General features: G+C 57.8%; 1 protein-coding gene across 4 annotated transcripts in view; it reads right to left on the bottom strand.

Moving 5' to 3' along the window:
• The window catches only part of ACIN1 (apoptotic chromatin condensation inducer 1), a 48,428-nt gene that overhangs the window by 25,782 nt on the left and 9,699 nt on the right, over positions 1 to 12,947 (bottom strand). For 2 of the 4 annotated variants that reach the window (XM_090130117.1, XM_090130119.1), the window contains 4 exons: positions 9,449 to 10,273; positions 9,016 to 9,056; positions 4,758 to 4,818; positions 358 to 394 (listed from right to left, as the gene is read on the bottom strand). In XM_090130117.1, the coding sequence (XP_089986243.1) occupies positions 358 to 394; positions 4,758 to 4,818; positions 9,016 to 9,056; positions 9,449 to 10,273 (964 nt within the window). The remainder of the gene's footprint in view (positions 1 to 357; positions 395 to 4,757; positions 4,819 to 9,015; positions 9,057 to 9,448; positions 10,274 to 12,947) is intronic. The other 2 variants (XM_090130120.1, XM_090130118.1) reach the window with 1 other exon arrangement.

Raw genomic sequence — 12,947 nt, forward strand, 5'->3', positions numbered from 1 at the left:
TTCCGTCCGGAAGCCCCGCTCTTATCCACTCAGCCCGTCAATCAGCCCACGCGCCCCCCACTTCCGCCCGGAAAGCCCCGCCCCCTTCACCTAACCTCTTTCAATCAGCCCACGCGTACTGCCCACTTCCGCCCCGAAGCCCCGCCCCGTTTCACTCACCCCGCCAATCAGCCAGCACGCGCCCGTCCCACTTCCGCCCTTTACCCCGCCCCCTTCCGCCCTTAACCCCGCCCACTTCCGCCCTCAGCCCCTTCACCCAATTCCCCCAATCAGCCCACGCGCCCCTCGCAGAAGCCCCGCCCCCTTTCGCTCACCCCGCCAATCACCCCTCCCGCTTCCGCCCTTAGCCCCGCCTACCGAGTGCGATTTTCCTCCGGAAGGCTTTGGGCTGAGCCTGGGGGGAGGGGAAAAGGGGGGGAGGGGCCCCCAAGGGGGAGGGGGGCGGAGTCACCGCGGGCGCGGGGGGGCGGGGCCGACACGGGGCCCCTCCCCCTTCCGGCCCGCTTTAAGCCCCGCCCCCCTCCCAGCGCTCCCTCCTCTCCCATTGGTTCCCAGCGGCGCGTGACTTCCGGTGGGTCTCCGGCCCCACAAGTTGGGTCGGGGGGGGCGGTGGGTTTGACCCCATAAGTGGCACTGGGGGGCTGGTCCGGCCCCATAAGTGGGGGGAGGTGGTCCGCGGCTGCCCCATAAGTGGAGACGGGGGTCGCTCTCTGCCCCATAAGTGGCTTTGGGTGTCGGTCTCTGCCCCATAAGTGGCGATGGGGGGCGGCCTCTGCCCCATAAGTGGAGTTGGGGGTCGGTTTCTGCCCCATAAGTGGTGATGGGGGGCGGCCTCTGCCCCATAAGTGGAGTTGGGGGTCGGTTTCTGACCCATAAGTGGTGATGGGGGGCGGCCTCTGCCCCACAAGTGGAGTTGGGGGTTGTTCTCTGCCCCATAAGTGGCTTTAGAGTCGGCCTCTGCCCCATAAGTGGGGGGAGGAGGTCCGTGGCTGCCCCATAAGTGCAGTTGGGGGTCGGTTTCTGCCCCATAAGTGGAGTTGGGGGTCGGTCTCTGCCCCATAAGTGGGGGGAGGAGGTCCACGGCTGCCCCATAAGTGGACATGGGGTCGGTCTCTGCCCCATAAGTGGAGTTGGGGGGTGGCCTCTGCCCCATAAGTGGAGTTGGGGGTCGATTTCTGCCCCACAAGTGGAGTTGGGGGTTGTTCTCTGCCCCATAAGTGGTTTCAGGGTCGATCTCTGCCCCATAAGTGGGGTAAGGAAGTCGGCTGCCCCATAAGTGGCGATGGGGGGCGGCCTCTGCCCCATAAGTGGAGTTGGAGATTGTTCTCTGCCCCAAAAGTGGCAATGGGGGTCGATTTCTGCCCCATAAGTGGAGGTGGGGGGCTCTTCCTGCCCCATAAGTGGGGTTAGGGGGCTCTTCCTGCCCCATAAGTGGCTTTAAGGTCAGTCTCTGCCCCAGAAGTGCAGTAGGGGGTCAACTTCTGCCCCATAAGTGGTGTTGGGGGTCCTCTCCTGCCCCATAAGTTGCAACGCGGGTTGGTTTCTGCCCCATAAGTGGCGTTAGGGTTCAGTCTCTGCCCCATAAGTAGCATTGGAGTTCGATGTCTGCCCCATAAGTGAGAATGGGGGGTCTTCTCCTGCCCCATAAGTGGCGTAGTGAGTCGGTCTCTGCCCCATAAGTAAAAATATGGGTCAGTCTCTGCCCCATAAGTGGGGTTAGGAGGTCGGCGGCTGCCCCATAAGTGGCGCTGGGGGTCAGTTTCTGCCCCATAAGTGCAGTTGAAGGTCTTCTCCTGCCCCATAAGTAACACCGGGGCTCCGTCTCTGCCCCATAAGTGGAGTTGGGGGTCGTTCTCTGCCCCATAAGTGGAGTTGGGGGTCGCTCTCTGCCCCATAAGTGGCGTAAGGTTCAGCTTCTGCCCCATAAGTAACACTGGGGTTCAGTCTCTGCCCCATAAGTGGCGTCGGGGTCCGAAGTTCACCTCAGCCCCATAAGTGGGGGTCGCAAATCCATGGGGCTGCCCCATAAGTGGAGCTGGAGGTTCATCTCTGCCCCATAAGTGGAGTTGGGGGTCCATCAGAAATGTGTGGGGCCGCCCCATAAGTGATTCTAAAGTCCATCAAAAATGTGTGGGGCCGCCCCATAAGCGATTCTAAAGTCCATCAGCAATGTTCGGGGCTGCCCCATAAGTGTGGGGCCGCCCCATAAGTGATCCCAAAGTCCATCAGAAATGTGTGGGGCCGCCCCATAAGCGATTCTAAAGTCCATCAGCAATGTTCGGGGCTGCCCCATAAGTGTGGGGCCGCCCCATAAGTGATCCCAAAGTCCATCAGAAATGTGTGGGGCCGCCCCATAAGCGGTTCTGAGGTTCTTCCAGCTGTGGGGCCGCCCCATAAGTGTGGGGCTGCCCCATAAGTGATCCCAAAGTCCACGGAAATGTGTGGGGCCGCCCCATAAGTGATCCCAAAGTCCATCAAAATGTGTGGGGCTGCCCCATAAGTGATCCCAAAGTCCATCAGAAATGTGTGGGGCCGCCCCATAAGTGCGGGGCCGCCCCATAAGCGATCCCAAAGTCCACGGAAATGTGTGGGGCCGCCCCATAAGTGATCCCAAAGTCCATCAGAAATGTGTGGGGCTGCCCCCTAAGTGATCCCAAAGTCCACGAGAAAGGTGTGGGGCCGCCCCATAAGTGCGGGGCCGCCCCATAAGCGATCCCAAAGTCCACGGAAATGTGTGGGGCCGCCCCATAAGTGATCCCAAAGTCCATCAGAAATGTGTGGGGCTGCCCCCTAAGTGATCCCAAAGTCCACGAGAAAGGTGTGGGGCCGCCCCATAAGTGCGGGGCCGCCCCATAAGCGATCCCAAAGTCCACGGAAATGTGTGGGGCCGCCCCATAAGTGCCGTGGGGTTCCATGGAAATGTGTGGGGCCGCCCCATAAGCGGTTTTTGGGGTTCCTCCGGTTGTGGGGCTGCCCCATAAGTGCCTCTTCGTCGATCCCGTGGGGCACTTGGGGGGCACTTGGGGGTCCGGGAGAATCCGTGGGGCAGCGCTGAGTGCCCAAAAGAGAGACGTTGGGGGGTCCCGACATTTGGGGAGGGGGGTTGGGGGGTTGGGGGGGGGGCCGCCCCATAAGTTGTGGGGTGCGAGGAGGGGGGGGGGGGAAGGGAAAGGGAATGGAATGGGGGAGCTTATAGGGCTGCCCCATAGCGACGGCGCTGGGTGGGGGGGCTGCCCCATAAGTGACATCGGGGGGGGGGGGGACCCGGAAGTGTGGGGTGGGCTGCCCCATAAGTGTGGGGTGACCATGTAAGTGTGGGGTGGGACCCATAAGTGTGGGGTGACCTCGTAAGTGTGGGGTGGGACCCATAAGTGTGGGGTGGGCTGCCCCATAAGTGTGGGGTGACCATGTAAGTGTGGGGTGGGCTGCCCCATAAGTGTGGAGTGACCATGTAAGTGTGGGGTGGGACCCATAAGTGTGGGGTGGGCTGCCCCATAAGTGTGGGGCGACCACGTAAGTGTGGGGCGACCCTGTAAGTGTGGGCTGCCCCATAAGTGTGGGGTGGAACCCATAAGTGTGGGGCGGGACCCATAAGTGTGGGCTGCCCCATAAGCATGGGGCAACCCTGTAAGTGTGGGGTAGGACCCATAAGTGTGGGGTGGGACCCATAAGTAGGGGTAAATCCCATAAGTGTGGGGCAACCCCATAAGTGTGGGGTGGGGCCCATAAGTAGGGGTAAATCCCATAAGGGTGAGCTGCCCCATAAGTGTGGGGTGGGACCTATAAGTGTGGGGTGGGACCCATAAGTGTGGGCTGCCCCATAAGTGTGGGGTGGGACCCATAAGTGTGGGCTGCCCCATAAGCATGGGGCGACCCTATAAGTGTGGGGTGGGACCAATAAGTGTGGGGTGGGCTGCCCCATAAGTGTGGGGTGCGACCCATAAGTAGCTGTAGGCTGCCCCATAAGTCTGGGGTGGGACCCATAAGTGTGGGCCGACCCTATAAGTGTGGGCTGCCCCATAAGTAAACCTGGGTGTCCCATAAGCGTGGGGTGACCCTATAAGTGTGGGGTGGGACCCATAAGTGTGGGGTAAATCCCATAAGTGTGGGGCGACCCCATAAGTGTGGGGTGGGACCCATAAGCATGGGGCGACCCTATAAGTGTGGGGTGGGACCCATAAGTGTGGGGTGGGACCCATAAGTACGTGTGGACTGCCCCATAAGTGTGGGGCGGCCCTATAAGTGTGGGGTGGGACCCATAAGTGTGGGGTGGGACCCATAAGTGTGAACTGCCCCATAAGTAAATCTGGGTGCCCCATAAGTGTGGGGCGGCCCTATAAGTGTGGGGTGGGACCCATAAGTGTGGGGCGGCCCCCTAAGTGTGGAGTGGGACCCATAAGTAGGCGCGGGCTGCCCCATAAGTGTGGGTCGACCCATAAGTGTGGGGCAACCCTATAAGTGTGGGATGGGACCCATAAGTGTGGGGTGGGACCCATAAGTGTGGGGTGGGACCCATAAGTAGGCCTCAGTGCCCCACAAGTAGGTGTGGGCCGCCCCATAAGTAAACCTGGGTGCCCCATAAGTGTGGGGCTGCCCCATAAGTGACCCCCCCCCTCTCCCCGCCCCCCAAGATCCCGCTGTGGGGCAGAGGAACGGCACTTGTGGGGCGCAGGGAAGGGCCCCCCCCCCACCCCCCACCCCACAACCCGCCCCACATCCCTGCCCCACATCCCCGCCCCACACTTATGGGGCGTTACCTCGGGGTCTGGGGGGCGCTCGGGGGGCGGCCCCACATCCATGGCTGCTGCCGGCTCCTGCCTATGGGGCGGGAAAAAGGGGGGGGGGGAAATCAGTGGGGCTGGACCCACACTTGTGGGGCGGGGGGGAAAAGCTCTGCCCCATAGATCTGTGCTTCTGCCCCACAGATCGCCCCAGTGCCCCATAGATCTGTGCTTCTTCCCCACGGATTGCTTCCTGCCCCATAGATCTGTGCCTCTGCCCCATAGATCGCTTCCTGCCCCATAGAGCTGTGCTTCTGCCCCATAGATCTGCGGCTCTGCCCCATAGATCTGTGCTTCTGCCCCACGGATCGCTTCCTGCCCCATAGAGCTGTGCTTCTGCCCCATAGATCTGCGGCTCTGCCCCATAGATCTGTGCTTCTGCCCCACGGATCGCTTCCTGCCCCATAGAGCTGTGCTTCTGCCCCATAGATCTGCGGCTCTGCCCCATAGATCTGTGCTTCTGCCCCACGGATCGCTTCCTGCCCCATAGAGCTGTGCTTCTGCCCCATAGATTGCTTCCTGCCCCATAGATCTGTGCTTCTGCCCCACGGATTGCTTCCTGCCCCATAGATCTGTGCTTCCTGCCCCACGGATTGCTTCCTGCCCCACAGAGCTGTGCTTCTGCCCCATAGATCGCTTCCTGCCCCATAGATCTGTGCTTCTGCCCCATAGATCGCCCCAGCGCCCCATAGATCTATGGCTCTGCCCCATAGATGGCTTCCTGCCCCACAGATCCCCCCAGCGCCCTGTAGATCGCTTCCTGCCCCATAGATCTGGGACTCTGCCCCATAGATCTGTGCTTCTGCCCTATAGATGCCCGACTCTGCCCCACACATCCCCATTCATCCCTACGCAGCCCCACAGATCGCCCCACAGCTCCCCATTCACCCCTATGGAGCCCCACTCATCCCCCATTCATCCCTATGGAGCCCCACAGATCCCCATTCACCCCTATGCAGCCCCACAGATCGCCCCACAGCGCCCCATTCACCCCTATGCAGCCCCATTCATCCCCCATTCACCCCTATGCAGCCCCACAGATCCCCATTCATTCCTATGGAGCCCCATTCACCCCTATGGAGCCCCACAGTGCCCCATTCATCCCTATGGAGCCCCATTCATCCCTATGCAGCCCCACAGATCGCCCCACAGACCCCCATTCATCCCTATGGAGCCCCACAGATCGCCCCACAGCGCCCCATTCACCCCTATGGAGCCCCACAGATCGCCCCATTCATTCCTATGGAGCCCCACAGATCGCCCCACAGCGCCCCATTCATTCCTATGGAGCCCCATTCATCCCTATGGAGCCCCATTCATCCCCCATTCACCCCTATGAAGCCCCACAGATCCCCATTCATCCCTATGGAGCCCCATTCATCCCCCATTCACCCCTACGCCGCCCCACAGCTCGCCCCACAGGGCCCCATTCATCCCTACGCAGCCCCACAGATTGCCCCACAGCTCCCCATTCACCCCTATGGAGCCCCATTCACCCCTATGCAGCCCCACAGATCCCCATTCATCCCTATGGAGCCCCACAGCGCCCCATTCATCCCTATGGAGCCCCATTCATCCCCCATTCACCCCTATGCAGCCCCACAGATCCCCATTCATTCCTATGGAGCCCCATTCACCCCTATGGAGCCCCACAGATCGCCCCATTCATTCCTATGGAGCCCCATTCATCCCTATGGAGCCCCACAGATCGCCCCACAGCGCCCCATTCACCCCTATGGAGCCCCACAGATCGCCCCATTCATTCCTATGGAGCCCCATTCATCCCTATGGAGCCCCACAGATCGCCCCACAGCGCCCCATTCACCCCTATGGAGCCCCACAGTGCCCCATTCATCCCTATGGAGCCCCATTCACCCCTATGGAGCCCCACAGCGCCCCATTCATCCCTATGGAGCCCCATTCATCCCCCATTCACCCCTATGCAGCCCCACAGATCCCCATTCATTCCTATGGAGCCCCATTCACCCCTGTGGAGCCCCACAGATCGCCCCATTCATTCCTATGGAGCCCCATTCATCCCTATGGAGCCCCACAGATCGCCCCACAGCGCCCCATTCACCCCTATGGAGCCCCACAGTGCCCCATTCATCCCTATGGAGCCCCATTCACCCCTATGGAGCCCCACAGATCGCCCCATTCATCCCTATGGAGCCCCATTCATCCCTATGCAGCCCCACAGATCGCCCCACAGATCCCCATTCATCCCTATGGAGCCCCACAGATCGCCCCACAGCGCCCCATTCACCCCTATGGAGCCCCACAGAGCCCCATTCATCCCTATGGAGCCCCACAGATCCCCATTCATCCCTACGCAGCCCCATTCATCCCCCATTCACCCCTACGCCGCCCCACAGCTCGCCCCACAGCGCCCCATTCATCCCCCCGGAGCTCCCCATTCATCCTCACGGATCCCCATTCATCCCCCATTCATCCGCCGTCCGCCCCCGCGGAGCGCCGTCCGTTCCCCGCATCGCCCCTCACCCCTCGCCCCCCCGCTCCCCGTTCCGCCGCCCCACACCTCCGCCCCACATCCGCCCCCCGCCCCGCCGCCCCTCACCGCGCTCCATTGTGCCCCCCCCCGCCCCGCGGCGCTGCGGGAGCGGCCGCCATGTTGGCGCCGCGCTTCTCCCGGCGGCCTCTGCGGCACCGGAAGGGGCGGGGTTTAGAGGAAGAAAAAAAAAAGATGAGGCGGTGGGATTGGGCGGGGCTTTAAGGAGGTGGGCGGGGCTTAGAGGGACCGTAGAGACCCCACGGAGAAACCATAGAGACGGCATAGAAAGACCGCAGAAAGAATCATAGAGAGAATCCCAGGGAGGACCCCACTTTGAGGACCCCTCTTGGAGGACCCCTCTTGGAGGACTCCACTTGGAGGACCCCACAGAAACCATAGAGAGGACCCACTGCTCACTTGGAGGACCCCACAGAAACCATAGAGAAGAATCGTAAGGAGGACCCCACAGAAACCATAGAGAGGACCCACTGGGAGGAATCCATAGTAACCATAAAGAGAACCCATCAGGAGGACCCCGAGGAAACCATAGAGAGGACCATAGAAAGAACCCATTGGGAGGACCCCATAGAAACCATAGAGAGGACCATAGAAAGAACCCATCGGGAGGACCCCAGAGAAACCATAGAGAGGACCATAGAAAGAACCCATTGGGAGGACCCACCAGGAGGACCTCATAGGGAGGACCCCAGGGAGGACCATAGGGAGGACCCCATTGGGAGGACCCCGAGGAAACCATAGAGAGGACCATAGAAAGAACCTATTGGGAGGACCCATCAGGAGGACCCCCTAGGGAGGACCCCACAGGAACCATAGAGATGACCACAGAGAGGACACATAGGGAGGACCCCATAGAAAAGGTAGAGAAAACCATAGAGTCCTATCAGGAGAACTCCATAGAAAGGAGCCCAAAGAAACCAGAGAGGTCCATGGAGAGGACCCACAGGAAGAACCCCATGGAAACCATAGAGAAGACCACAGGGAAGATCCATAAAGAACCATAGAGAGGACCCACAGGGAAGATAGAGTGGCCCCTTAGAGGCTCCACAGAGAAGAGCCACAGGGAGGACCAATAAAGACCATAGAGAGGAGCAAAGAAAGGACCCACAGAGAGACCCCCATAGAGAAGACCCACAGGGAGAACCATAGAGTCCATAGAAAGACCCCACAGGAACCATAGAGAAGACCCCACAGGGAGGACTTCATATGGAGGACCCATAAAACCACAGAGACTCAGAGAGAGACCATAGAGAGGATCCATACAGGGATCATAGAGGAGACCCCATAGAGACCCATAGAAGACCCCATAAGGAGGGGAGGACCCAGACACCATAGAGAAACCCCACAGAGAAACCCCACAGAGAGGACTGAACTCGTCAGGAGGACCCAAGGACCATAGAGAAACCCAAGGAACATAGAGAAACCCCACAGAGACCACAGGGAAGATCATAAGGATCCTATAGTTGTCCCACAACCCGATACAGTGCCCCACAGAGCCCCATAACTGCCCCATAGCGCCCCACAGATCCTAATAACTGCCCCACGGCGCCCCATAACGGCCCACCAAGCCCCATAACCACTCCATAGATCCTAAGAGCTGCCCCAGTTTCCCACAGCTGCCCCACAGCGCCCCAGAACTGCCCCTAAGACCCCAATAACTGCCCCATAACCACCCCACGGTGCCCCACGGAGACCCTCACTCACTTGGGGGTCGCTGCTGGGGTCGGCTCCGGCTGCTCATCCTGCTGAGAGAGAGAGAGAGGGAGATCAGAAGGTGCCCAGGATGGTTTTGGGGTCCCCCATTGACTCCCAGTTGGATTCTGGGGTTCCCACTTGGTCCCAGTTAGAACTGCGGCCCTCCAATGGCTTCCCAGTTGGCTCCCAGTTCAGTTTTGGGGCTCCTAGTTGGGTCCCCATTGGCTCTCAGGGCTTCTCACTGGCACCCAGTTGGGTACTGGGGACCCCCCATTCACTCCCAGTTTGGTTTTGGGATCCCCCATTGCCTCCCAGTTCAGATTTAGGGTCCCATGTTGGCACTTGTCCCGCCCTTTTCTGTCTGCCGCTTTCCTATTGGCCAGCCGGCTGCTCAGCCCACACCCCATTGGCCGCCTTTCTGGTTAGCCCCGCCCTCACTCACCTCAGCGTTTTGGCCACGCCCCCGCGGCGGCGGGGAGGCGGAGCTTCCGCGGGAAGAGGCGGGACCAGGTGAGGAGGAGGAAGATGATTGGCTGCGGCCCCGGGGTGAGGAGGGGGGCGGGGCCTCGTCTGTGGGAGGAGCTTCCGTGTTAGCTCCGCCCATAGGGGCGGGCTGTTCACTCAGCTGGGACTGGATTGGCTCTTCAGCTGTGGGTGTGGCCTCAGGCTCCGCCCCCTGCACTACGGGCAAAGGGGAGGGGGATGAAGGGGGCGGGGTTTCCTGTCGAGGGGGCGTGGTTATGCTACAGGTGGGCGGGGCTTCTGCCGGAGGCGTGGCTTCCACATTAGGGGGCGGGGCTTCTGTTTCGGTGGGCGTGGCCTCATTCTGTTTGGGCAAAGCCTCGACATCAGGGGGTGGAGTAGGGGGCTGGGTGGGCGGGGCTTCTGTGTCAGTGGGCGTGGCCTCCGCCGCGGTGGGCGTGGCCTCGGGAGCAGTGGGTGGGTTTTCAGCCTCTGTGGGCGGGGCTAGCTCGTCTGTGGGCGGGGCTTCGTCTGTGACAGGTGGGGATTTGTCCAATGGGGGTGGTGCGTCAAGTGAAGGAGGCGTGGCTTGTGGGGAAGGGGGCGTGGCTTGAGGGGCGGGGGGCGTGGCTTGAGGGGGGGCGGGGCCAGGCTTGCCACCCTCCTCCTCCTCCTCTTCATCGTCGTCTTCTTCCTCCTCCTCCTCCTCCTCCTCCTCTTCCTCCTCCTCCTCCCCCCCTTTAAGGGGGGGTCGCGACCCACGGCGGCTGCGGGAAGCGCCCTCGGGGGCTTTGGGGCCACGGCCCTACAAAAAAAACCACATTTCTATCAGCCAAAATGGGCCAAATTCAACCCAAAAGGCCCACCGGCCCCAAATCCCCCCAAAATCCCACGAAAAATGACACAATCCCAACAAATGACCACAAAACTGGGTGAAATTAGCCCAAAATCCCCAGAAATCAACCCCAAATCCCACTAAGTTGGCCCCAAATCCCACAAAAAATGACACAAACCCAATAAATGACCCCAAAACTGGGTGAAATCCACCTGAAATCCCAAGAAATCAACCCAAAATCCCACTAAGTTGGCCCCAAATCCCACAATTGGCCCCAAATCCTGCTAAATCCGCCCAAATCCCACAAAAAATGACACCATCCCAAGAAATGACCCCAAAACTGGCTGAAATCAGCCCAAAATCTGAAGAAATCAATCCAAAATTCCACTAAATTGGCTCCAAATCCCACAGCTGGTCCCAAATCCCACTGAATTTGACACAAATTCCCCCAAATTTACCTCAAATCCCACCAAATTTGCCCCAAATCCCACAAAAAATGACACAATCCCTACAAATGACCCCAAAACTGGCTGAAATCAGCCTAAAATCCCAAGAAATCAATCCCAAATCCCCCCAAATATGCCCCAAATCCCACAAAAACGACACAATCCCAAGAAATGACCCCAAAACTGGCTGAAATCAGCCCAAAATCTGAAGAAATCAATCCAAAATCCCACTAAATTGGCCCCAAATCCCACAGCTGGTCCCAAATCCCACTACATTTGACACAAATTATCCTAAATTTACTTCAAATCCCCCCAAATTTACCCCGAATCCCCAAAAAAATGACACAATCCCTACAAATGACCCCAAAACTGGCTGAAATCAGCCTAAAATCCCAAGAAATCAACCCCAAATCCCCCCAAATATGCCCCAAATCCCACAAAAACGACACAATCCCAAGAAATGACCCCAAAACTGGCTGAAATCAGCCCAAAATCTGAAGAAATCAATCCAAAATCCCACTAAATTGGCTCCAAATCCCACAGCTGGTCCCAAATCCCACTAAATTTGACACAAATTATCCTAAATTTACTTCAAATCCCCCCAAATTTACCCCGAATCCCAAAAAAAATGACACAATCCCTACAAATGACCCCAAAACTGGCTGAAATCAGCCTAAAATCCTAAGAAATCAACCCCAAATCCCCCCAAATCTGCCCCAAATCCCACAAAAAATGACACCATCCCCACAAATGACCCCAAAACTGGCTGAAATCACCCCAAATCTGAAGAAATCAATCCAAAATCCCACTAAGTTGGCCCCAAATCCCACTAAATGGACCCCAAATCCCACTAAATTCAACACAAGTTCCCCCAAATCTGCCCCAAATCCCACAAAAAATGACCAATCCCAACCAACAGCCCCCAAATCAGATGAAAACACCCCAAAATACCACAAAATTTGCTCCAAAACCCCAATAAATCAACTCAAAATCCCACTAAATTTGACTCGTCCCCCCAAATCTGCCTCCAATCTCCCCAAATTTGCCCCAAACTCCTTTAAATTCACCCCAAAAAGACCCCAAAATCCATCTCATCCAAAAATACCCAATTCTGTCCCCAAACTGACCCCAAATCCCCCAAATCTACCCAACATTCCATTTTTGCCCCCCAAACCCACTGGATTTACCCCCAAATCCCTGAAAATTTCCCCCAAAATTCAAAATTTCGCCCCCAAAATTCACCCCACCCCAAAATACCCAATTTCAGCCCCAAACTGACCCCAAATCCCAAATATCTGCCCCAAAAAATCACTGAGTTCCCCACCAAAATACCCTAAAATCCACCCCATCCAAAAACACCTATTTTTGCTCCCAAAACCACCCAAAATCCCAAAAATTTGCCCCCAAAACCCCCAAAATCCACCCCCCAAAATCCCCCCTTCCAAAAATCCCCAATTTTGCCCACAGATCGACCCAAAAACCCACAAAATTTGCCCCAAAATCCCTGAACACTTACCCCAAAACCCCCAAAAACCCATCCTCCCTCAAAACCCTCAATTTTCTCCCCAAATTGCCTTAAAATCCCCCAAAATTTGCATCCCTCACCCCTCCTTTGCCCCCCATCCCATCACTCAGCCCTAAACTGCCCAAAATTGCAGCTTTTTGCCCCAAAATGGCACCTGCTTTACCCCATTTACCCCCCAAAACCCCAAGCCCCCAACTTTACCCCCAAACTGCCCCAAATTACACCCAAAATTCGCAGTCCTTAACCCCCATTCCCCCTAAATTGCCCCAAATTGCCCAAAACTGCACTTTTTTGCCCCAAAATGCCACTTGCTTTGCCCAAATTACCCCAAAAAAACCCTGAACTCCCAATTTTCCCCCCCAAAACTGGCAATTTTTCCCCAAACTGCCATAAATTCCCCCCAAAACTCACAGCCCTAACCCCCCATGGCCCCCCAATAACCCAAAATAACCCCCAAATTGCCCCCAAACCCCCAACTTTATCCCCAAATCCCCCCAAAATTCACAGCCCTGACCCCCCCACTACCCCCATTGCCCTCAAATTGCCCCAAAATTGCACTTTTTTGCCCCAAAATGCCACCTGCTTTACCCCATTTACCCCAAAGCATCCCAAAGCCCCATTTTTACCCCCAAATTGCCCCAAAACCCCCAACTTTACCCCCAAATCCCTCAAA

This window comes from Phasianus colchicus, chromosome 39, assembly GCF_987193195.1.
Source record: "Phasianus colchicus chromosome 39, bPhaCol1.hap1.1, whole genome shotgun sequence".
Classification (NCBI taxonomy): Eukaryota; Metazoa; Chordata; class Aves; order Galliformes; family Phasianidae; genus Phasianus; species Phasianus colchicus.